Source organism: Podarcis gaigeae (genome assembly GCF_964106915.1).
Source record: "Podarcis gaigeae genome assembly, chromosome: 8".
In the NCBI taxonomy this organism is placed as follows: Eukaryota; Metazoa; Chordata; class Lepidosauria; order Squamata; family Lacertidae; genus Podarcis; species Podarcis gaigeae.
In genome coordinates this window covers 13,017,253-13,042,181 of record NC_139684.1, presented here as the reverse complement: position 1 = coordinate 13,042,181, position 24,929 = coordinate 13,017,253, and the positions used below count along the sequence as shown (strand labels likewise).

The following is a 24,929-nucleotide window of genomic DNA, read 5'->3' as shown; positions in this document are numbered from 1 at the left end:
GCTTTCGAACTGCTAGGTTGGCAGGAGCAGGGACCAAGCAACAAGGGGTTACCCCATCACGAGGATTCGAACTGCCTGTCTTCTGATCTGCAAGCCCTAGGCTTTGTGTTTTAACCCATAGCACCAACCAAGTCCCTTCTACATTCATAGTTACCCTTAATATTCAAGATTCAATCTAGACCAGTCAGGAGATTTGCATTTTCACAATATTGTTTTAGATATTCTTTAGATGTTATCCATTCTTTACACACTTTCTGGTTTGAGTTTCCTCTTATTCTCCCAGTCATTTTCACAATTTCCAAGTATTCTGTCATCTTCACCTGCCAGTCAAGCTTTGTAGGAATTACTGTAAGTCACATTTCCTGTGTTTTGCTACTAAAATTCTAGCCGCCATTGTTGCATACATAAAGATGGTTCTAAAGTTTTTTGGGATTTCACTGGAAGGTTTTAAGCAGAGGTTGGATGGCCATCTATCAGGGATGCTTTAGTTGAGATTCCTGCATTGCGGTGGGTTGGACTAGATTACCCTCAGGAGTCCCCTTGACCAACTCTACAATTACAGTGATACCTTGGGTTAAGAACTTAATTAATTCTGGAGGTCCGTTCTTAACCTGAAACTGTTCTTAACCTGAGACACCACTTTAGCTAATGGGGCCTCCCGCTGCCGTGTGATTTCTGTTCTCATCCTGAAGCAAAGTTCTTAACCTGAGGTACTATTTCTGTAACCTGAAGCATATGTAACCCGAGGTACCACTGTATTGTAATGTGTTTTCTTTTGTGTGCTTTTCTTTCTTTTTTCTATGTTATGTTTGTCAGGACTGTGAAAAACTTAATAAAAAAATTTTGGGGGAAAAATTCTAGTCACCCTAGTTGCATACATAAAGATGGTTCTAAAGTTTTTAAGCAGAGGTTGGATGGCCGTCTATCAGGGATGCTTTAGTTGAGATTCCTGCATTGCAGGGGGGGTTGGACTAGATTACCCTCAGGGATCCCCTTGACCAACTCTACAATTACAGTGGTACCTTGGGTTAAGTCCTGATACTTGTTGAATACAGTGGTACTTCGGGTTAAGTACTTAATTCGTTCTGGAGGTCCGTTCTTAACCTGAAACTGTTCTTAACCTGAAGCACCACTTTAGCTAATGGGGCCTCCCGCTGCCGCTGCACCGCTGGAGCACGATTTCTGTTCTCATCCTGAAGCAAAGTTCTTAACCCGAGGTACTATTCCTGGGTTAGCGGAGTCTGTAACCTGCAGCGTCTGTAACCTGCAGCCTCTGTAACCCGAGATACCACTGCATTCTAAGGCGCCGCCACAACCAAACCGCAGAGCTCCGCCCCGAGGCGCTTCCAAAACGCGGGCGGCTGGCTCTGCGCCTTCCGTGGGGCTGACTCTTTGTTACCCCCGGCCGGGAGGCGGAGCGAGGCCCCGATTCCTCCCCCTTCGGTGGGGCGGGCTCTGCCGTCAGCTGACGCCGCCGCATCCGCCAACCCTCCCGCCGGCGCCGCAGGGGAGGAGCTGCGGCCGAGTCGGGCTGAGAACAAAACAAAGTCGCGCTCCAGGTCGGCGTCTGAACAGCCGCCAAGAGGAGCGAATCCGGTTTGGGCGCAATGGCACCCCGGGGCGCGCAGACGAGGGCCAGGAGCTAAAGCGCCTTCAGCATCTTTGGGAATCGGAGTGAGTTGAATGATTGCGGTTGGGGGTTGTCCCCAGGGGAAGTAGGGTTCCTAACCCGGGGGTAGGGCACGATGTTTCCCTCCCCCGAGGTCAAACCAGGGCAGGTATTGTTTGAAAACCCTATTTTCCTTTCCCAGCGTAATTTATTGATGCTAGCTCCATAGGTTTATCGTACTAGCCAAAGGCCAGGATGATAAAAATTCGTGATGCTAAGTACAAGATATTTATAAATTTTATATACCGCTTGATTTTTATATTTATTTTTTTTAAAAAAACCTTCTCAAAAGCAGTTTCCAAAACGATAAAATTAGCACAAAAAACAATAATTTAAGGTAATAGCAATAGACTAAAAACAGATTAAAACTCGCATCATAATAATCTGGGGAGGCTGGCGTAAAAAATGTTTTTAGCCGGCACTGAAAAAGAGGAGAGTGAAGGCTCCTGCCTGATTTCAATGGGCAGGAAGTTCCAAAGTGCAGCCACACAAGAAGATTGAGTTATTACTATCTATCGTTATTCCTTGATGACTGTCTTGCAAATGAAATGGAAGACCACCTGGGGCTTAGGTTTATCAGGAGGCTGTTTATCAGCAAGCCCCCATCCCACCGAAGGCCTTGGGTGTGGTTCCTCCTTTCTTACAAAATAAAAAAAGCCACTCCGCCTGTGCTCAGAGGCCTTCCTGTGTCCCCGAACTGCTCCCAGGCTTGAAAAAAATAAGTAATGATTCAGCCTGGGGAAAACCTTATTATTAAATGGAGTTTGGTAGGGAGGAAATTTTTTTTGTTCATTTTCTTGGATGGTATATTGAACGTTTTCGGATGGGTGGGAGAAGATGAATCGTGGCCCATTGCAACTGCTAATTATTACAAGTGGCTAATTATGTGCAAGTGGCTTCTTTCATTTCCAGACCTCTGCAAAGGTGGAAAGCAGCGGTAAACATGAGTAACTCTGGGCATATACCAAGTATATTCCTCCATCTTTGCTCACAGCCAGTTTGGAATTCACTTCTTTGTGTTCCACCTGCTAGATCTGTCCTGGGGAAGGTCATTGTGGATGCTATTATGGCTCCTTTTTTTTTGCAACTCTATTTTTTTTAAACAGTTGCCCTGTTCTTGCAGTAACGAATAGAACCTAACCCAAAAGTTCTGGCCCCTACCTATAGCAGAGTAGATTTCCCCCACCAAATTTCCATCAGGCCAAACCCTCACTGTCCCTTCGGGACAGTTCCTTCTTGGCTACTGTGAGAGAGCAGGATACTCTCTAAATCATGGGTAGGCAAACTAAGGCCCGGGGGCCGGATCCAGCCCAATTGCCTTCTAAATCCGGCCTGCGGACGGTCCGGGAATCAGCATGTTTTTACATGAGTAGAATGTGTCCTTTTATTTAAAATGCATCTCTGGGTTATTTGTGGGGCCTGCCTGGTGTTTTTACACGAGTAGAATATGCCCTTTTACAGTGGTACCTTGGGTTACAGATGCTTCAGGTTACATATGCTTCAGGTTACAGACTCCGCTAACTCAGATAGTACCTTGGGTTAAGAACTTTGCTTCAGGTTGAGAACAGAAATCGTGCAGCAGCAGCACAGCGGCAGCAGGAGGCCCCATTAGCTAAAGTGGTACCTCAGGTTAAGAACAGTTTCAGGTTAAGAACGGACCTCCGGAACAAATTAAGTTCTTAACCCGAGGTACCACTGTATTTAAAATGCATCTCTGGGTTATTGTGGGACATAGGAATTTGTTCATTTCCCCCTAAAAAATATAGTCCGGCCCTCACAAGGCCTGAGGGACAGTGGACCGACCCCCTGCTGAAAAAGTTTGCTGACCCCAGCTCTAAATTCTCCAAGTGATCTTTGTCCATGAGGGCTGGTGGTTTTGTGATCTCTTTTCCACCCGGATCTGTAGAAGGAAAAACAGCCTTTTGTCCTCACCTAGAACAGGCCAGGGATGTGGGGCTGGGGATACTCCACTGGACTTCTTCTCAGACAAACATTTGGATAGCAAACCAGGTCACCGTGTGGTAAATACTGAAGTGGTTTGTCACCCTCTTGTTTACACACACCAAGGTGAAGCGCTCCAGAATCTGGTCTTGCCTTTGGACTCCAGTCAGAAAGTTTTGGTTTTTTTTTTAAAAAAAGCTTTTTACTTTCTTGTTTGGCTAGCAAAAAAGAAAAAAGAATCCAGCTTTGGAAGACCAAACTCTCTCTCTCCATTTCTCTCTCTCTCTCTCTCTCTCTCTCTCTCTCTCTCTCTCTCTGTGTGTGTGTGTGTGTCAGAATGAAAAATAATTTTTGTGCTGAAATGACGATTTCTCTGTGCCTGCAAAGCAAGAATATGTGCTGGGGTGGGCAATTCTTGCCGGCTAAAGTCCTCTCTCTTTTGCTTTGCCTGTGGGATTGTGAAAGGGTTCCCTGCTCACGAGTGTGATTCTTCCTTGAGCTGTTTTTTTCAGTATGCAAAATGCTGATGGCCCTTGTGTCAGCTGTCCAGATCCCAGAAAAAGTGCTTTGCAAGAGTAGCTGCTTTGGACAGTGCCCAGGTTAGGGAGGGGAGGGTTTGAAAGAGATGGAGGGTTTCCCTTGACATTTGGGTCCAGGCTGGTAGTTAGAGATACACTACCCCTGAACTTGGAGGCTCCATTAAGCCCCAGTGGCAAATAGCTGTACAGTGGTACCTCGGGTTACATACGCTTCATGTTACATACTCTGCTAACCCAGAAATATTACCTCAGGTTAAGAGCTTTGCTTCAGGATGAGAACAGAAATCGTGCTCCAGCGGCACGGCAGCAGGAGGAGGCCCCATTAAATAAAGTGGTGCTTCAGGTTAAGAACAGTTTCAGGTTAAGTACGGACCTCCGGAACAAATTAAGTACTTAACCCGAGGTACCACTGTACTGGCTTGCATCCAATGTTAAGAGTAGACCAGGGGTAGGCAACCTAAGGCCCGGGGGCCAGATGTGGCCCAATCGCCTTCTCAATCCGGCTCGCGGACGGTCCGGGAATCAGCGTGTTTTTACATGAGTAGAATGTGTCCTTTTATTTAAAAGGCATCTCTGGGTTATTTGTGGGGCATAGGAATTCGTTCATTTTTTCCTCCAAAATATAGTCTGGCCCACCACATGGTCTGAGGGATGGTGGACTGGCCCACGGCTGAAAAAGGTTGCTGATCCCTGGAGTAGACCAACCACACAGTTTGGCTAATTTAGGTTCATTCATTTCAGTGGGTCTGCGTAGTTGGATAACGGTAAAGGGACCCCTGACCATTAGGTCTAGTCATGACCAACTCTGGGGTTGTGGCGCTCATCTCGCTTTATTGGCCGAGGGAGCCGCCGTACAGCTTCCGGGTCATGTGGCCAGCATGACTAAGCCGCTTCTGGCAAACCAGAGCAGCTCATGGAAACAACATTTACCTTCCCGCTGGAGTGGTACCTATTTATTTACTTGCACTTTGAGGTGCATTTGAACTGCTAGGTTGGCAGGAGCAGGGACTGAGCAACAGGAACTCACCCCGTCACAGGGATTCGAACCACCGACCTTCTGATCGGCATGTCCTAGGCTCTGTGGTTTAACTCTCAGTGCCACCCACGTCCCTTGCTTAGTTGGATACAACCCTTTAAACTAGCCTCCCCCAACCTGATTCCCTCTAGATGTTTGTTTAGCATTCTAGGTTAAAATTATGGATTAAAATTTGTGTCTCAGAAGGCTTTACCTAAAGGGAAAAGTTTTTCACAGACGTCAGGAAGAATACAATTTAGACATTTGACCAATGTCAATTAGCAGGGAGTTTCAGAGTGCAGCCACGCTAAAAGACTGGTTCCTATGACACTCATTTCTTTCCTTTCTTCCTTGGCAGGTTCATGGTTCGGCTATGGACAAACAATCCTGCCTCTTACGTTTCGTGTGACATCTGCGGCCTTGCCTCCCTTTCCTTAAATTCCCTAAATTGAGCCTTTGCTCAGATACGCACAATGCCAGTTCATCTGCAAATGATTGGTTCTCTGAGCATGAATTTCTCAGATTGCCCCAATGGCTCCCAGTGGGTTTGGGAGATATTCCACGAATGTGCCCAGGACGGTTGGGACATATCCAGCGTGGTGCTGGGCTTGCTCTCCATCTTCTGCTTTGCTGCGGCGGCTTTCCCGTAAGTAACAAAAAGCAAAAACAACAAACGGTTGCTTCCTCTTTGGTTGCCTTGAGAGATCAGATCTCCTAATTGAAGAACTCAACAACCCACTGCTGGAATGACGGGCGAGTTTCTCATTGCTAACCAACCCTGACGCAACATATATTTTTTTGGAGGTGTGAGTCACTTCCCGCTCGAGCAAGTCTCCTGCTGCCCTTAGGAAACTCTGAGCTTTCCTTTTCCCCACTTTCTTTGCAGTGGCAACGGCAAAATCCCTCCAAATGAGACACAAAGCTCATTGGGCTGGCTGCAATCTCGAGCAAGGTAGTGCGCCCTGCGCTGCAACATTTTGTTGCAGTTCTCACCTACGTTGTCTCTTAAAGTAAAGCCCAGGAAATATATCTACTTATTACTCACCAAATGGATTCCGGGCAGGTTGCGAAAACATCATTTAAAATGAAGTTCATAGGTGAAGCAGCGGTCGTTACTTGCTTCAGATGTCTTGAGAAAGATCTCTCTGTGGAAAAATGGTTGCCGGCTAGGTGGCCCATTGACCCTGATATAGCAGCTCTTCTTACATTCTTAAATACATGTATATCTTTTTGCCCAGGCTTTCCCTGACCCAAGATTGAAGACCCTGAAATTTTATTTGTTTTTGTTTGCTTTTTGCTCCCCAGAACTTAATTAACCAGGCCTTTGGTTAATTTGATTGACATCCTATGGCCTTTTAAAATGTGGTGGATTGTTTTTTTTTTTTTTTGCGAGGGGGGGGCGTTATTGGGTTGTTGTTCATTTCGGTTATGTATTTTGTGGTTTTTATCTTTGATAAAATCTCTGAACTGCCCTGAGACCTCCGGGTATAGGGCGGTAATATAAATTCAACAAATAAAATAAAAAATAAACAACTGTTTTGCTGTTTACACGTTGCATTTTTGTTTCAGCGATGTTCTTGCATCCTACACTTTTTAGAGATTAAAAAATATCATGCAGTTTATGCCTACTTTTAAATAAACAAATGTAAAATAAAACCCGTAAAACTAACTAATATCAAAGTAGCAAAACAGAAGCACAGAACTATCTCTATATATAAAAAGCAATATTGTAACCGTGTGTGTATATATGTCTGTGTGTGTCTACATGCAGACTTCTACAATCTTACTTTTTTTTGACTGGGGGCTTGGTCACCTGGAGATATCATTTGCTTGCCCTAGATGACCAAGCAAAGCTTGACCAGCAAGCCTACTCTAACTGCTTCTTCCTCCAATGTCTCCCCTCTGCAGCCAATATTACCTGGCCTGTAAAACTGGGATTATGGACCAGGCGTTATCTGTCTACTTCCTGCTGGGATGGTTGGGAGGAGACTCTTTAAACCTGATTGGGTCGTTCTTGGCTGATCAGCTACCACTACAGGTAAGAAGAGCCTTTCTGGAGCAGAGTGAACTGAACTGAAATGGATGCTCTCATCCATGTTTTGCGTGGTTTAAAATAGGACCACTCTGTTCTGCCCTGGTCAGACCTCACCTGGGAGTCCTCTGTCCGGTTCTGGGCATCCAATCTAGATCTGCATTGGCTCCCAGTACGTTTCTGAGCACAATTCAAAGTGTTGGTGCTGACCTTTAAAGCCCTAAATGGCCTAGGCCCAGTATACCTGAAGGAACGTCTCCACCCCCATCGTTCAGCCCAGACACAGAGATCCAGCACCAAGGGCCTTCTGGCAGTTCCCTCATTGCGAGAAGTGATGTTACAGGGAACCAGGCAGAGGGCCTTCTCTGTAGTGGCGCCCGCCCTGTGGAATGCCCTCCCTTCAGATGTGAAGGAAATAAGCAGCTATCTTCTCTTTAAAAAAAAATCTGAAGGCAGCCCTGTTTAGGGAAGTTTTTAATATTTAACGCTGTATTGTTTTTAACACTCAATTGTGAGCCGCCCAGAGTGGCTGGGGAAACTCAGCCAGATGGGCGGGGTATGTATGTATGTATGTATGTATGTATGTATGTATAAATAAATAAATAAATAAATAAATAAAATCATCATCCCCCCAGTTTAAGAATATTGACCAGCTGTAATGGGTGCTGAGGAGGGTAGGCATAGGCTACATTATCAGATGTCCCCGGTTCCCACGGACAGTCCCCGGATTTGCAAGTCTGTCCCTGGACAAATTCTGTCCCCGGAATGTCCCCATATTTGCAAATCTGTCCCCGGGAAACGTGGCAACGGCAGCCTCAGCAGCCCAGAGCCAGTCTGGTAGCGCAGTTGGCTCTGGCTGGCTTCAGGAGCTGCTCACTGCCGCCGCCACTGCCGAAGGGGAGCCGGGGACGTCCGGCGGTACAGATCTTCTGCCCCCTTCCCCCTTTGTACAGATCGGGGGAGGCTCAGGAGTCGTGGGTGGGCGGCCGTTGCCCAGGAAGGGCGCAAGGCGCACCGTTTCTCTTCCAGGCAAGGTGCAAAGCCCTTCTTTCGCACCCTGCAAAACATAAATGCGCAGAGTTTTTAAAAAACTGGGCAACAGCTGCCCACCTGTGACTCCCGAGACTCCCCCGATCTGTCAAAACAAAGGGGAAAGGGGGCAGGAGATCAGGGAAGGCTTGGGAGTCACGGGCAGGCAGCGCGCCGTTGCCCAGTCTTAAAAAAACTGTGCATTTATGTTTCACAGGGTGCGAAAGAAGGGCTTTGCACCTTTATACAATATGCATGTGTTCTTGGGCCCAGGGTCTTTTCCCCTCACCATCCCCACTACTGACTCCCTGTTGTTCCTCAGCTTCCAAAAAAAAAAAGGGTCCCCGGATTCATTGAAAAAAATCTGGTAACCATAGCATAGGCAAACTCCGACCCTCCAGATGTTTGGGACTACAATTCCCATCATCCCTAGCTAACAGGACCAGTGGTCACGGATGATGGGAATTGTAGTCCCAAACATCTGGATCACTTTGCGGAATCTGTATAGCCTGGGTGCAGAATTTTAATTCTTTTAAATTCAGAGTTGCTGTTGACAGCTCTCTCTCTCTCTCTCTCTCTCTCTCTTTCTCTCTTTCTCTGCCACAGGTATACACAGCCATCTATTACGTACTGGCAGACCTGCTTATGATGTCCCTCTACCTCTATTACAAAGTCAAGAACCAGAACAGAACCTGTAAGTTTCAACTCACTAACACGGACCAAGAAAAGCAGGTTTTGCAAAACATTAAACAATTGTAATTTTTTAAAAAAACCAAACCCAAAACATTAGCCCTGTTTTCAGGAAATACTTTCAACACAAGTTGGGGCCCCATTTTGAGGTTTGGGGCATGCAGCTTAATTCTAGTTTTTACCTCTGGGCATGCGCAGAGTTCTCTGCCCTACTTTGCCTATGGTTAAGAACGAACCAAAGTGCCAGTGCTGCAGTTTTCCTGGAATACCCTTGAAACCTTTCTACTCAATGCTCACTGACTTCCAGGGTGGAATGCAGGCTGGTGTGGGTGGGCACTCTGTACATGCTCTAAGGCTCACTTAATTGGCTCCAGGGCTCAACATCTACTCTGCCACTGCATAACCACGTTCCTGTCCTATACATTTTAACTGTTATCAATTTGTATAGTGCTATCAGTTTGTGTGATGCTTTAGAGTACAAAAGGGCAGATTGTTGTCTCAAAACACCTACAATCTAAAGTTTGGCAAGGATTCATAAATTAGAAGCCCTGTGTCAATCTTAAATCCCAATCCTTAAATCTTTCCCCACCCTTTAAAACAAAGGAACTTGCCTCTCCATCTTGTTAATTTCATCAAACTTTTTTTTTTTAACCAATCCTTCCTGTAGATCTGTTAACTCTGTGAACAACTTCCTGACTGCTGATAATGAATTTATCTCTTCCTCTTTTTTTGAAATATTTTAACACTGTGAGGCTGAAGGTCAGTGGCAGGGTGTCATTTTGAGACTGTTCCTCTGAAGGAAAATCTGTTACTGATGTCATAATTCTGGGAAACCCTAAATGTACCCCCAAAAAGCCACAGTAGGGCTAAACATTACTAATAATGATTTATTATTGACTAATTGCACTTTTTTCCTCTATTGAGCTCATGTAATCCCCACAACAATCCTGGGCGGTAGGTTAGACTGAGAGGGCAGGTACTGGCCCCCAGTGACCCTAATTACTGAGGGGGCAGATTTGAACCCTGTTCTCTCCCAGTTTCTGGCAAAACAGTCTAACCACTACGCCACACTGCCTCTCATATCCCAACTTTCCTCCAAGTGGCATACGTGGTTCTCCCCTGATCCATTTTGCCCTCACGAAAACAACCCTGCGGGCTAGAATAGGCCGAGAGGCAGTGATGGGCCCAAGGTCCAGCAAGCTTTGCAGCTGAGTGGGGGATTTGAACTCTGCTGTCTGTCCCAGGTCCTAGGCTGATGTTCCAAACCACTATGTCACACTGCTGAAATGTTGCGAAAATTGTCAGGCAGAAGCTTGCTGCATTGGTCCAGCTCCGAGGGCCTTCTGGTGGTTCCCTCACTGCGAGAAGTGAGGTTACGGGGAACCAGGCAGAAGAGGGCCTTCTCGGTAGTGGCACCCACCCTCCCATCAAATGTCAAGGAAATAAACAACCATCTGACTTTTAGAAGACATCTGAAGGCAGCCTGTATAGAGAAGTTTTTAATGTTTGATGTTTTAGTATGTTTTTATACAGGGGTCAGCAAACTTTTCAGCAGGGGGCCGGTCCATTGTCCCTCAGACCTTGTGAAGGGCTGGACTATATTTTGGGAAAAAATAATGAACAAATTCCTATGCCCCACAAATAACCCAGAGATGCATTTTAAATTAAAGGACACATTCTACTTATGTAAAAACACCAGGCAGGCCCCACAAATAACCCAGAGATTCATTTTAAATAAAAGCACACATTCTACTCATGTAAAAACACGCTGATTCCTGGACCGTCCACGGGCCAGATTTAGAAGGCAGTTGGGCCACATCTGGCCCCCGGGCCTTAGGTTGCCTATCCCTGTGTTAGACGATGTGTTGTTAGTTAATATTTAGTTGTCATTGAGATATTGTCTTTGTGTTGTCATATGTAAATTGTTTTGCAATAACAATTGCAAACCCATGTTTTTATATGTCCCAGAGTGGCTGGAGCAACCCAGCCAGATGGGCAGCGTACAAATAATATCTTTTTTTATTATTACTTTGGGAAACTTTTTAAGGAGGTTTCCCATCCCTTTGTTCACACGCCCCTTCCTCTCTGGCCAGTTTTCTGCCTTATCCTAAACCAATTTCTCTCTTTCCCTCCTCAGTCTCCGCTTCAATCAATGCCACTTTTGCGTTCCTCGTTGTGGGAACGGCGTCTGTGACCTCCTTCCTGGGTAGACCCTCCTCTCTTCCCGGAGACAACACTGCGTCCTTCAGAGGGAGAATGCTTCTCTCGTCCGCAGAAGATCGTACTGGGTGGGAGGTATGCTTGTTTATTTTTTTCACCTTAAGATTGGAAGCTGGAGGTCATGTGAGGCGCAGGGCAGGCCTGGGGCTCAGGTTTCTGCTGGAAGAAACCCCTCCCAATTTATGACATAGTTACGACAAATGTATGATGTTTCACTAAGGGTGTTATGGGTAATTTGGAAAACCTATAAAAAGGGGGGGGGGACACGGGTGGCGATGTGGTCTAAACCACAGAGCTTAGGGCTTGCTTATCAGAAGGTCGGCGGTTCAAATCCCTGCAAACCACAGAGCCTAGGGCATGCCGATCAGAAGGTCGGTGGTTCGAATCCTTGCGATGGGGTGAGCTCCCGTTGCTCGGTCCCTGCTCCTGCCAACTTAGCAGTTCGAAAGCACATCAAAGTGCAAGTAGATAAATAGGTACCGCTCCAGCGGGAAGGTAAATGGCGTTTCTGTGCACTGCTCTGGTTCGCCAGAAGCGGCTTAGTCATGCTGGCCACATGACCCAGAAGCTGTACGCCTGCTCCCTCTGCCAGTAAAGCGAGACGAGCGCCGCAACCCCAGAGTTGCCCATGAACTGGACCTAATGGTCAGGGGTGGGCACCAGGGGGAAAAGGCTTTGGCACTCCCACCTGCCAATGGACCCAGTCTGTTTTGACTTTACACTATTTTGGCTTTCCCAGAAAATAACCCCACTGTAAAATGAGAGCTGCCTATATTTCCTTATTCTAGAAAAACGAATAAAAAATATTTTCAAAAAATAGAGGAGGGGAGCCAGAGGGTGGCGGGCTGGTTTGGGCAGAATTAATTTTAAACCTGTTCCATTCTTGGGCCATTTATTTGTTTTTAACGGCCTCGTTTCCTTCCGCAGCCTTTCACCCAGCAAGAAATCATTGGTTTCATTATCGGGTCCGTTTCGTCTGTCCTCTACCTGCTTTCCCGGGTCCCACAGATCTACACGAATGTAAGCTGCGCTCGGGGAAATGGGGCAGGGTCTGGTTCAGTACCAGCGGCTCTTTCAGGCTGGCTTGGGAGGGAGGTTAAAGTATCTCAGTGGCAGAGCAACTGCTCTGCATGTCGAAGTTTCTGGGTTCAACTCGCACTGGCATTTCCGGATAGGGCCAGGAGAGACAGGGCATCTGATACCCTGGGTGGCTGCTGCCAGTCAGAGAAGATCAAGCTAAATGGAGCAGTGGTCTGACTCAGTATGAGGGCAGCTGACTTTGCTTTTGTTTAAATGGGCCCTTTTCTTTGAACCATGAGGACTAGAATTTTACTTTTTAAAAAAACTTTTGTTGATACAGTAGTACCTTGGGTTACATACACTTCAGGTTACATACGCTTCAGGATACAGACTCCGCTAACCCAGAAATAGTGCTTCAGGTTAAGAACTTTGCTTCAGGATGAGAACAGAAATCGTGCTCTGGCAGTGCGGCAGCAGCGGGAGGCCCCATTAGCTAACATGGTGCTTCAGGTTAAGAACAGTTTCAGGTTAAGAACAGACCTCCGGAACGAATTAAGGACTTAACCTTAAGAAGGTTGGATCCCAGCATTCAGTATCTAGAGCTTTGCTGCCTCCAGGCAGAGCATAGCCATCATGGCTAGTAGCCGTTGATTTCAGATTCTAGTCAAAAACAAACAAACCACCAATGTAGATCTGAGAAGCCTGAAGTCTGCTTCTGTTTGCAAGATTCCAAACGCATCTGCATTGTTTGCCTTAAAGGTAAAGAGACCCCCTGACCATTAGGTCCAGTCGTGGCTGACTCTGGGGTTGCGGCGCTCATCTCGCTTTATTGGCTGAGGGAGCCGGCGTACAGCTTCCAGGTCATGTGGCATGACTAAGCCACTTCTGGCGAACCAGAGCAGCACACAGAAACGCCGTTTACCTTCCCGCCAGAGCGGTACCTATTGATCTACTTGCACTTTGACGTGCTTTTGAACTGCTAGGTTGGCAGAAGGAGGGACCGAGCAATGGGAGCTCACCCTGTCGCGGGGATTCGAACCGCTGACCTTCTGATTGGCAAGTCCTAGGCTCTGTGTTTTAACCCACAGCACCACCCTTAGATGTCCACAATTGCAACCTATTCTTCCCGACTCTCTGATAAGTGTTCCCGACTCTCTGATAGGTGTTCAGTCCCTGAAGGAATTGGCAGGTAGGGCTGGGAAAAGATTCCCTGCCAGAAAACCTTGAGAGCTGCTATTGTTGTTGTTGTTGCTAATAATAATAAATAATAATAATAAATAATTTATTTATACCCCACCCATCTGGCTGGGTTTCCCCAGCCACTCTGGGTGGCTTCCAACAGAACACTAAAATACAATAACCTATTAAACATTAAAAGCTTTCCTAAACAGGACTGCCTTGATAATTGCAATTCCTCTTAACTTACCCTGTAGTTCAAGAGGAAATCGACCGTCGGCATATCTTACTCTCTCTTCGCTCTGGTGATGCTGGGGAACACTTTGTACGGACTCAGCGTCCTGCTGAAAAACCCGGATCGGGGCCAAGCTGAAGGCAGCTACGTCATCCACCACCTCCCATGGCTGATTGGCAGTTTGGGAGTCCTGGCTCTTGACATCGTTGTATCCTTTCTCTCTCTGCCCTGACACCCCCACCCCCAGCCAGAGTTCAGATTTTTTTGCGTTTCTGCAGAGGCAAAATCCCATGCAGATATGAGAATTCTATAGACAATGCATCATAGTGCCATATCTTTTAATTATTTACCCACGGTATCAACTCTCTGCTTACTCAACAAAGCTTGCTGAGTGATGTTGGGCCTAAGCTACCAAACGGCTGCATGGGTAAAACTGGGATTGGGTCCACCTACGCCAGCTCAGCTCCTGGGAGGAAAGTGGGTCTACTCTGCTTCATCTTCTCTTCTGCTCCTCTGCCCTGTCTTCATGCAAATCCAGAATTGTGATGAAACATTCCAATGAGGCTGCGTGATGACAGCCTTACGTTTTTATCTATATAGGAAGATATATGCTGCTGCCTTGATTTCTTTTCTCTTTTTTTTGCAACACATTTAAGTAGCAAGGGTCTTTTTAAAAAATAAAAGGATAACACAGATTAATTTGAGATGGACCAATGGTAAAATCAAGAGGCACACAATTGAAAACTAAAATTGGCTCTTCCTGCTGCAGAAACAGTCCTTAACTTCACCAATTCAGATCTCGTTTCAGTTCCTTGCCTACCGTCGGAAGAGGCTACCATCGCTTGAAGAGAGAGAGGCTCTCCTGGGTGCGCAAGGGGAACCTACCGAAAGCTGACAAGGCACAATTTTTAAGTGAATGAAGATGCTGTGAAGCTTTTCTCCATTCCTCTGGACTTTGGAGAGCACGCAACAGTTAATCCTTTACTGTTGAACAGATCCTTCTCCATTTCGAGGTTGGGGCTGACTACCTCTAAACGGACAATGTTTCTATTTAAAAGGGTAGGTTGGGGAATTAATCTCACAGGTTGTAAGCTGAGGAGTGAAAATGGTGCATATTTTTTTTTTAAGTGTCTTTTGGAACTCAAGGTGCAGATAGCTCCCTCTTCACAATCACAATCCAAAATAAGGAAAAATGTAATTTAATGAGGAGGTTTGGATGGGATCAAAGGGAAATCACTGCAAGTGGGGATTGGGTAAAGCTATATCTCTGGGCGTCAAAGAGTTATTTGACTTCATAAACACAGTCACAGGTGAATTCTGCCAAGACCCATCGAGGGTGAAGGGCAGAGGTCTTGTTCTGTGGCACACACATTGGGCATTCATTGTGAATAAGTGTTTTATTTGCACAGATGGATAAATATGAAAATAAACTTAACCCCCGCTTTCTAATAATGTCTGGATGCTTGGGAGATGATGAAACAGAACCGTGGACAGCCAAGGAAGCTCAATGTTGGAAGATTCGGGGCAGGTAAAATTCTTCACCCAGCACATAGTTAAAAGTGTGGAACTTGCACCCATAGGTGGCAGTCACAGCCACCAACTTGGATGACTTTGAGAGTATTGGACAAATTCATAGAGAAGAGGGCTATCCATAATGGAGGCAGCAGTGTTTCTGGATAGCAGTTGCTGGAAATGGAGAGGGCTGCTGGTTTTATATTGGGGCATCTGGTTAGCCACTGTGAAAGCAGGAAGCTGGACTAGATGGGCCAGCAATAAGTAACCAAACAAACCCGTGTTGCAAAGAGAACGTCGGCAACGTCTAGGCAAAACGATGACCATATACATACGTAATAGACTTTATAGGATTCCTTCAAACGGTAACAAGTACAAAATTTAGCAATTCTATATTCTCCCACCACGCTGACGAAGAATTCTACAAAACAGTAGTCAATATCCGGAACCACATATGTTGGACATCATATTTTCTGAATACACAAAGCTTCACAGCTTGTCTTTCATCGTACAAAGTTTGCTACCTCGCTTCATTTAAAGGTTTTCAGAGACTTTGAGACTAAAGATTTCATTTGGTACTTTTTATGGTTTGAAGGAATTCTATAACATATGTATATGGTCATCGTGTTGCCTATACATTGCTGACAGACTAGATGGGCCAGATGACCATTCTCTTACGTTGTTAATCTTGGCCACAATCTCACTCCTTTCTTCAGTGTCGATATTTGAACAGGATAGGTTTCCTGGGGGTGTTTTAGTCAGCCTAAACTCTGGAAAGGTGAGGGTGTGTCCCCCACAAAAGGTAAAGGGATCCCTGACCATTAGGTCCAGTCATGAACGACTCTGATGTTGCGGCGCTCATCTCACCTTACTGGCCGAGGGATCCGACGTACAGTTTCCGGGTCATGTGGCCAGCAGGACTAAGCCACTTCTGGCGAACCAGAGCAGTGCATGGAAATGCCGTTTACCTTCCCGCCAGAGTGGTACCTATTTAACTACTTGCACTTTGATGTGCTTTCGAACTGCTAGGTTGGCAGGAGTAGGACTGAACAACGGGAGCTCACCCCGTCACGGGGATTCAAACTGCCGACCTTCTGATCGGCAAGTCCTAGGTGCTGTGGTTTAGACCACAGTGCCACCCATGTCCATAACATGTTGACTGCAAAAATGATACTAGAAAACTCTGGTTGTGAATACAGAAGTAGGTGACCTCTAGTACAACTCAAGCTAGCCCATCACTCTTCCCAGGAAATACTTCGCTGCTTTAAAATGTAGGTAGGTTGTTTAATTCGAATTGTGGAGGAAAACACCTCAAACCAGTAGGAACTGTCTTCACTCTTTTAACAGAGACCTCTCTTTCCCTCCCAGCACTGCCATTCTCAGAGCTCCCTGTGGGAAGGGACGGGCTGCTAAACCACTTTGGGAACTGTAGTTCTGAGAGGGTAAAATGTGCCCCCCCCAACAACTTTCAGCATCCTTAACAAAACTACAGCCATGACTGTTTAAAAGTGGTATTGTAGAACTTTAAATGCATGGTGTGAATGTGGCCAGTCTTTCAACATAGCCCAGTGTTTTTCAAATTTGGATCTCCACCTGTTGTTGGACTACAACTCCCATGATCCCTGACCACTGGTCCCGCTAGCTGGGGGCGATGGGAGTTGTAGTCCAGTAACCTTTGGGGAGAGGGCAGTTTCCCTGACCATGCTAGACAGGCTATCCCACTGAGTGACTTGTTACCAACACCACCACATGTCAAACAAACCCCCTGTAAGGAACATGCAAAAACTGTGAACTTCCCAACGCAAGTTTTCACATTTTTTTTGTGGTTTATTTTATTTTTAATTTTTAAGTATGGAGGCTCAAGTATAAGATGTAGATTCCGATTTAAGCATTACAAATAAAATAAAAATAACCGGGGAGGGGTGGGTTTAAAAAATTTTCTGCATTCCATAGAAATCAAAACAAGAGAAGGGATTGGGGGGCGGGGGGAGAGAGAAAGCACCTCACTGTCCCCATTAAGAAAGAACATCTTGCAGCCATCACCAACTCAGCAAAATTCCTCGCAGCTCAAAAAGTCGGGGGGTGGGAGGGAGAGAGTTTACTTCAGCCTTCTGCACCCCCCCTCCCGCACAGCCCCCCACCCCCAAACATATATGGAACAATTTCTTTTCCAGTTTTTCGTTTTCCTCTTTCACACACCACAGTATATAATAAAGTTTTTTTGTTGTTTGTTTTGTTTTACATTTTTTACACCAATGTAACAAAAGTTGAAAAGAAAAAAGCAGAGGGAGGGGAGGGGGACGGAAGGAAGGAGGGAGGGGAAGGGGGGGTAAGACTAACAGAATGGCCTGGTGATTTTATGCATATAGATGTTGGGGTGGGGGGACCAGGGAAAAAAAAAACAGGGCAACAAAATAAACACCACCCCCTCCCGTGGATCTTTTTCTCTCTACAGAAATGCGCTCCGCAAAGTCTCGAGAATTAAAAAAAATATGGTGCAAATTAAGCCGAGAGAGAGAGAGAGAGAGAGAGAGACTGATGAAAGTTTATACAGCTTTATTCATCCGGGGTGGGGTTAGGGAGGGGGTGGGACTTGAGACAGCACTTTGTACGTGGGCATGATGTGATGGAGACGCAGACAGAAAAAATAGTGGCAGGCGGGTGGTGGGGGAGAGGAGAAAGGGAGAGGGGGAAAAGTTCTCTAAGAAAAAGGAATCTAATGAGAGCATGGCATGTCTCGTTAGCATCGTCAACGGAGCGGCGGGTTTTCTTCGTTTTCGTTTTAGCTTTGCTGCTTCTTCTTCAAAGCCTCCACCAGGTCGATCTTCAGAGCTTCTTGCTTTGATTTGTCCGCAAAAGTCTGTACAGACCTGGAGAGAGAGAGCCGGAGGGTTAAAAACCCGATTGCAGAGGGGCTGCTTGGGAAGGGGCCTTGGATTTGCGTTTTGGGGAGAGAAGAGGCAGAAACTTATACGTTATATAGTTATGAGCCTGCTAAGAGCTCCATTTTCTGGAAGACGACTCTTCTGGCATTCCACAGGTTCCTTGCTAATTGTGGCATCTCCCTGAAATGTGTTGAGGCCTCTTCTGGATTAATTTACATTACTGTGTAATGACTGCCAAGTGTCTTAAAAAATACATTGGTACCTCGGGTTAAGTACTTAATTCGTTCCGGAGGTCCGTTCTTAACCTGAAACTGTTCTTAGCCTGAAACACCACTTTAGCTAATGGGGCCTCCTGCTGCCTCCGTGCCGCCGGAGCACGATTTCTGTTCTCATCCTGAAGCAAAATTCTTAACTCGAGGTACTATTTCTGGGTTAGCGGTGTCTGTAACCTGAAGCGTATGTAACCTGAGGTACCACTGTAGTTGAAAGTCATAGTCCGAAGGATCTAATTTTTCCAAGCGATTCTCTTATAAACCTTCCATTTTGTAAACTGCTCTGAGGTGTTGTTTTGCAATCAAGCAGTATATAAATTTCGTGATGGACTGACTGAAGAGGCTAGTAGGTTGCATGTGCCCATGCTGGCTGGGGGAGAAAGCAACAGCCCTCTCATCTACTGTCATGCCCCTGTTACTCAGATAGACTAATGCTGAATGTGGAGGTTCCATGGCACCATCACTGCCGGCACACTGATCCCCTCCATATCCTAGCAGTGAAGGAGCAGTTGGCCATTATTTTACGCCTCCTTAGGTTTCCACAACTCTACTGGAAAACTACTTCCAGTCTGTTCTATCTATCTATCTATCTATCTATCTATCTATCTATCTATCTATCTATCTATCACTTTAGTAGACAAAATCAAACCCACACACGTTTTTCAGCAGTGTTCCTGAAAGAGAAGGGAAATTTTCTCCCCAGCTGCCATCAAAACAAGCAAGGCATCTTCCTCAACGCGGCTCAAGGGGGTTTCTGTGGCATGTTAGGAGCTCAACTCGTGGAAGGTTAAGCCGGCCTGAGGTTAGTCACTGCCATGCAGCCTAAGCAGTTAGAATTCAAAGAGCAATTCTATTTCCCCTTTAAGACAGTGGGGATGAGACTGCACAGTATTTGATTTGGGCTGGGACTCTTCGGCGAATTGTATTGTTCCTGACAACAGTCAGGAAGGAAGAAATGGCCATAAATCAGAGCTTGGTTTTTCTACTCCTTTCCCTGTTTTGCCTTAATCCCAAAGCTCTGTGGATTATTGCCACCGTTTGTGGTGCTGCAGAACAGCCGGCAGAATCCAACTTCCATTTTAAATCAGGGGAAAGAGTGAAAACAAGTGCCTAGACCTCAAGAAAAAGGGGGAATAGTTCAGCAGCAACCTGCAACTCAATTGGTATTCTGCAAAATTCCAAAAGAATAATAAGGTAAAGGTACCCCTGCCCGTACGGGCCAGTCTTGACAGACTCTGGGGTTGTGCGCCCATCTCACTCAAGAGGCCAGGGGCCAGCGCTGTCCGGAGACACTTCCGGGTCACGTGGCCAGCGTGACAAAGCTGCATCTGGCGAGCCAGAGCTGCACACGGAAACGCCGTTTACCTTCCCGCTAGAAAGCGGTCCCTATTTATCTACTTGCACCCAGAGGTGCTTTCGAACTGCTAGGTTGGCAGGCGCTGGGACCGAGCAACGGGAGCGCACCCCGCCGCGGGGATTCGAACCGCCGACCTTTCGATCGGCAAGCCCTAGGCGCTGAGGCTTTTACCCACAGCGCCACCCGCGTCCAAAAGAATAATAAACAATCCCCAAATTAATTTAAGTGGTGTATGCAGAATTCAGGATCTTGGGCTTCATTTTAACTTTTATAAAGCCAAGTTTCTAGTCCACAGTGCTGGTAAGAGAAGCCCAAACGTTTGTGAGCAATGCCTGCTGAAATCTTGGAAGGAAGGCTTGAAGGAGGTGGTGTTTCAGCACTCCATACAGCTCCTGATAGGGTTTTCTATGGAATTTCTAACAGTTACCAAATTCCACTTTTTTAAAAAGGAAGGGATGATGGTGTTACATTTACAAAGAATTTGCTGGCGTTTCTGCATGGTGTACACACAGCCCTTATGGCGTGGTTTCTCTCCCCACCCATGCACAGACTGATAAACAAAATCACACACACACACAATTTATTTTTAACATACCAAGTGCAAGAAACTCCAAAACAGTGGGCAAGTAAGAACAAATCAAGCTTTTGGAAGAAAGGGACAGTGAGAGAGAGAGAGAGAGAGAGAGAGAGAGAGAGAGAGAGAGAGACAACGGGCCCTGGCATGTTCTAACTGGTTCAAGTTAGAGGTTAGGGGGTTAGTTTGTGTGAGGGCAGAGAGTGCCCCAACATGCGTTCACAGAAGGCAGGATTCGCCCAGCCAAAGTTAAGTGCTGTTTTAGTGCCTAGTGGTGCACTTTGCAGGCTGGAGGGAGGCCAAGGGGGAATACCTGGGCCGGCTTAGTTATCCGGCTGAATGTACATCTGGCGTTGGGTCAGGACTTGGGAGAGCTCCCTCTGCAACTGCTTATACTTTTGGTTGTCGGGAATAGCATCAATAGATCTAGAGAGGAGCAGGTGCGGAAATGGAAAAAGGGAAGAAAAACAGAGGAAGTAAAAGAACAGGTCAGAAGAGTTGGAGAAACAGAAGCAGAATTGGGGGGGCGCTGGAGTTGCAGGAAAGAGAGAACACGGCAGGTAGAAATAATTGAGTGGGAGAAAAGGGGAGACAGACCACGTTGCTTTCAGGTAGCAAAGGCAGAGAGGAAGGAGTTCACCGTCAACTGATGCTTCTTTTGGTTTGGAAATCGGATGACACACAGCTTGGGGGTGGCTGGAAAGCAGCTGCTTCTAGAGTAGCAAGCTGCCAAGTCACACAGAGTGCTTCTTCACAGAGGAAGCTCTTTGTGCTACCTTGAAGCTTGCTATCTGAAACCTTTGCCACATCAGTGTTGCAATTTAATTGGAGAAATGCAGCTGGGAGAGGGTGGGGATAACAGAAACCTAAGATTAGCTCAGAGGAATTTAACAGAACAGGGCACTCTTAACGGTAGGATAGAGGTGAAATTCCAGTTGGTGCTTGTAGTGGGCTTGAAATGCAGGGAACCAGGGCTACTTAGCATTGCTAAAATGTGCTGCAGTTCAACACATTCCTCAAAGAGAAATGCCTTTTTTTAATGATGGAAATAATTCATGGGAGTCAAGAGGGTGGAGGGAGGAGGGAGGGGAGGGGAGAACAACAACAACCGCAAAGTTGCAGTCCATCCCTTACCTCAGTCCGTTGACAATGTCCTTCGTTTTCCCAAAATAAATCTCATTCAGCGTACTTCTGATTTTATTCTCCATATCCTAGAAATGGGGTGGAGGAGGGGGAGAGAGAGAGAGAGAGAATCCACAGTAAATTCAAAGTACTAGTTTCCACCCTGGAGGAAGTGGTAGAAGCAAGGTAGAGGGCCTGGAAGATGACCCCTCACAGGAACACACCTGTGAAAAACTTTCAGGTGAAAAGGAACCAGGTGATGTTTGCTGCGCCTTTCCCCTTAAAAACAGAACTGCTTTGCTCTGCGTTGCAGCATGACGCCCCCTCAGACACCCCATTGGTACACACTGAAGCCCATACACCCATCCAAGTACAGTGGTACCTCGGGTTACATACACTTCAGGTTACAGACTCCGCTAACCCAGAAATATGACCTCGGGTTAAGAACTTTGCTTCAGGATGAGAACAGAAATCGTGCAGCGGTGGCATAGCAGCAGCAGGAGGCCCCATTAGCTAAAGTGGTGCTTCAGGTTAAGAACAGTTTCAGGTTAAGAACGGACCTCCGGAACGAATTAAGTTCTTAACCCAAGGTACCACTGTATTTTAAAAATAAAACCCTCCTTTTTGCCTTGTAATGGCTGGCAGGATGGATGTACAGTGGTACCTCGGGTTAAGTACTTAATTCGTTCCGGAGGTCTGTTCTTAACCTGAAACTGTTCTTAACCTGAAGCACCACTTTAGCTAATGGGGCCTCCCGCTGCTGCCGCGCCGCCGGAGCACGATTTCTGTTCTCATCCTGAAGCAAAGTTCTTCACCCAAGGTACTATTTCTGGGTTAGCGGAGTCTGTAACCTGAAGCATATGTAACCTGAAGCATATGTAACCTGAAGCGTATGTAACCCGAGGTACTGAAATAAAAAACATTTAAACTGGCAAGGGGAAAAGGCCAATTTAAACCACAGAATCATTTTGAGGAGACGATGTTCTTAATGGGGCTTATTGCCTTCAGCAAGAAAAATAAACCCCAAAGTGGCATGTTTAAAATAAATGAGAGAGAAGCAAGGGACCTGAAAAACAAATGCGTAGGAATAAACATTAAGGTTTTAAAACAAGAGAAAGAATGATGTAATCCCTGCCACTAGAGGGCAGCAGGCACCCACGGAAGCAAACACCCGCTGCAATACAAGTCAGGAATTGTGGGCCCATCTGCACCACACATTTAAAACAGTATCGTACCACTTTCAACAACTGAGGCTTTCCACAAAGAAATCTGGGAGCTGTAGTCTGTTAAGGGTGCTGAGAGGTGTTAGCAGATCCCCTATTCCCCTCGCAGAGCTACAATTCCCAGAGCGGTTTAACAATCAGTCCATCTTCCCTGGGAACTGTAGCTCTGAGAGGGGAATATTGGGGAGGTCTCCTAACAACTCTCATCACCTTTAAGAGGCTCCCAGGATTCCTTGGGGGATACCAGGGCAGCAGCATGAGACTGCTTTGAATGCATGGTGCAGTTGGAGCCTATACAACCTCAAAGATGAGGTTGGGTTTAAGTCTAGCTGGATCCCCACAGTCAAGCAAACAGGTGGGGTGACTGAAGATCTTTTAACTATTGAACTAGGCAGGAGAAAGAGAGGTAGACAGAGCAGTATAATGAACAGTGTTGAGTCTGAACCAAGGGACCTGGATTGGAGTCTTCACTGAGCCATTTACGCCTCGGGCAAGCCTTTCTTTCTCTCCTTAACCAGCCTCCGAGGGGAACTGGGCAGGTAAAATGGGAAGGGGTGTGTGTGTAACCTGGCCAAGTGTGCCACCCAGACTTCCCCCTGATCTTTTAAAATGCAAAAACGAACAAAAAAGTTGGGAGTGCCAAAAAGCAACTCCTCCCCAAAATGAACAAGATGCTCTCCCACTTCGTCTCCTTTGCCCTTTCAAGTCTGCCCCAGCCTTGGCAATCAGGATGAGGCCAAGGGACACTCAGCCAAGAGATGTTCTTGTCAGGGTGTTAACAGGGCGCACTGACATTTTTGGAGAGAAAGGAGGCGCCTACTTGCCGGGCGGTGTGACCTTTAAAAGAACAGCAGCCACTGGGAGCCATATATTTTGAGATAAAGGAGGGAGGGCGGGCATGGCTGTTTTACAGGTATGATGAAGGAGCGTGCCAGGGAGAGAGTCCAAAAGGGTGCAAGTTCATCATACCTGTAAAACAGGATCTAAGCACAAGAGCACTCTCTCCCCTCCTGTGGTCTCTAGCAAGTGGTGATGAGAAGCACTTTTGCCTCCAACTGTGCATGTAGAGCAGGGGTTGGCAGCCTGCAGCCCATGGGCCACAAGTGGCCCACAGGGGTCGTTTAAATGGCCCCTGAGCTGCCCCCCCGAACTGAGCTGCTCGCTCGGCGAGTCCCCACGCACTGCGATAAACCGGCACAGCGTGGAGCGGGGACTTGCTTTCGCAGCGCCGAAAACTGCATCTGCGCGTGCACAGATGCCGAAAATCACATCTGCACAGACGCGATCCAGCCCACGGAGCGATCTCAGTGGGAGTGAACTGGCCCAGGCGAGGTAAACCTTGCTGACCCCTGATGTAGAGCATAGCCTTCATAGCTAGTAGCTATCAAGAGCTTCCCCCCACCCTATTTATTTAATTTCAACAGGTCAACTCTGAGTTGAACTTAGCTGGATACAACCCAGAGTGTGGTATCTGGGTGCAAACCGGCATACTCTAAGGATCTCGTTTCTTGCTTTTTAGAAAATGGAAGTTTCTGGTCCTCAAGACTAACTTAAGGTTCATTCATTTCAACAGGTCTACCCCAAGATGACCTTTATGACCTTTGTTAGATACAACCCAAAGTGTGGGATCTGGCTGCAAACTAGCACAGCCTGAGAATCTCTCCCATTTCTTTTTTTTTTAAATGGAAGTTACTAGTCCTCAAGACTAACTAATGTTCATTTCATCAGACCTACCCTGAAGTATAATTTAACTGGCTACAACCTCGAAAATTTAAATAAAGGACACAAAATGGTAGAATTTAAGTTTCCACAAGATGCAAAAATAGCCAGCAAGGGGGCTGGGCTCTAGCTCTAGATGAAGCCAAAAAGTTCCATTTAGCCACCATATAGGAGAGCGGTAAGCAAATTGTTAAATTTGGGCTGATTTGGCCCATGGGCTGCTAGGTGCAAGACTAGTGTTGTAAGAAGGTGGATGAACTCCAGGGAGGAAATGGGGGCTTTCCACCCCACATTAACTCAACTCAACCGCCCTGGCCTCTTGGGAGACTGGGGGGGGGGGGTCAGCAACGGGGCAGAAGAGGGCACCCTGAATCTTGACTCCCTTCCCACCCACCTTGTCAGGACCTACCTCTACCAAGCGCCCAATGTTGGCTATGTGTGGAGAGGAGTCGCTCACAGTCTCGTCTTTTTCCATCTGGAACAGGGAAGGAAGAAAGATCTGGTTAAGAGAGAGGTCAACACCACAAAGGTTACACTGGTTAGAGCTCACCTGTTTGGGAGTCTGGAAGGAGGAAGAACACTGGGGACAGAGGAGAGAAAGGGAAGGCTGCTTGATGCATCGCCCAGGACCGGCTTGAGGACCAGAGAACGGTGGCGCCTTCACCTGGCTGTATAACAAGATTGAAACTGCTGCCGCTC

The 24,929-nt window shown here is 46.6% G+C and overlaps 2 protein-coding genes across 3 annotated transcripts in view; one reads left to right on the top strand and one right to left on the bottom strand.

Moving 5' to 3' along the window:
* Positions 1 to 1,488: 1,488 nt before the first annotated feature.
* Positions 1,489 to 15,018, top strand: SLC66A1 (solute carrier family 66 member 1). Its single transcript, XM_083750318.1, has 8 exons — positions 1,489 to 1,674; positions 5,523 to 5,810; positions 7,073 to 7,202; positions 8,832 to 8,919; positions 11,053 to 11,210; positions 12,063 to 12,155; positions 13,589 to 13,774; positions 14,363 to 15,018. The coding sequence occupies exons 2-8, from the start codon at positions 5,638 to 5,640 to the stop codon at positions 14,459 to 14,461; spliced, it is 927 nt and encodes a 308-aa protein (XP_083606444.1). The 5' UTR covers positions 1,489 to 1,674; positions 5,523 to 5,637; the 3' UTR covers positions 14,462 to 15,018.
* A 1,866-nt stretch (positions 15,019 to 16,884) lies between these two features.
* The window catches only part of CAPZB (capping actin protein of muscle Z-line subunit beta), a 78,216-nt gene continuing 70,171 nt past the window's right edge, over positions 16,885 to 24,929 (bottom strand). Inside the window, exons 7-10 of one of the 2 annotated variants that reach the window (XM_083750330.1) lie at positions 24,640 to 24,705; positions 21,301 to 21,377; positions 20,480 to 20,592; positions 16,885 to 17,948 (exon numbers count right to left, since the gene is read on the bottom strand). In XM_083750330.1, the coding sequence (XP_083606456.1) occupies positions 20,490 to 20,592; positions 21,301 to 21,377; positions 24,640 to 24,705 (246 nt within the window). In that variant the 3' untranslated portion in view covers positions 16,885 to 17,948; positions 20,480 to 20,489. The remainder of the gene's footprint in view (positions 17,949 to 20,479; positions 20,593 to 21,300; positions 21,378 to 24,639; positions 24,706 to 24,929) is intronic. The other variant, XM_083750331.1, reaches the window with a different exon arrangement.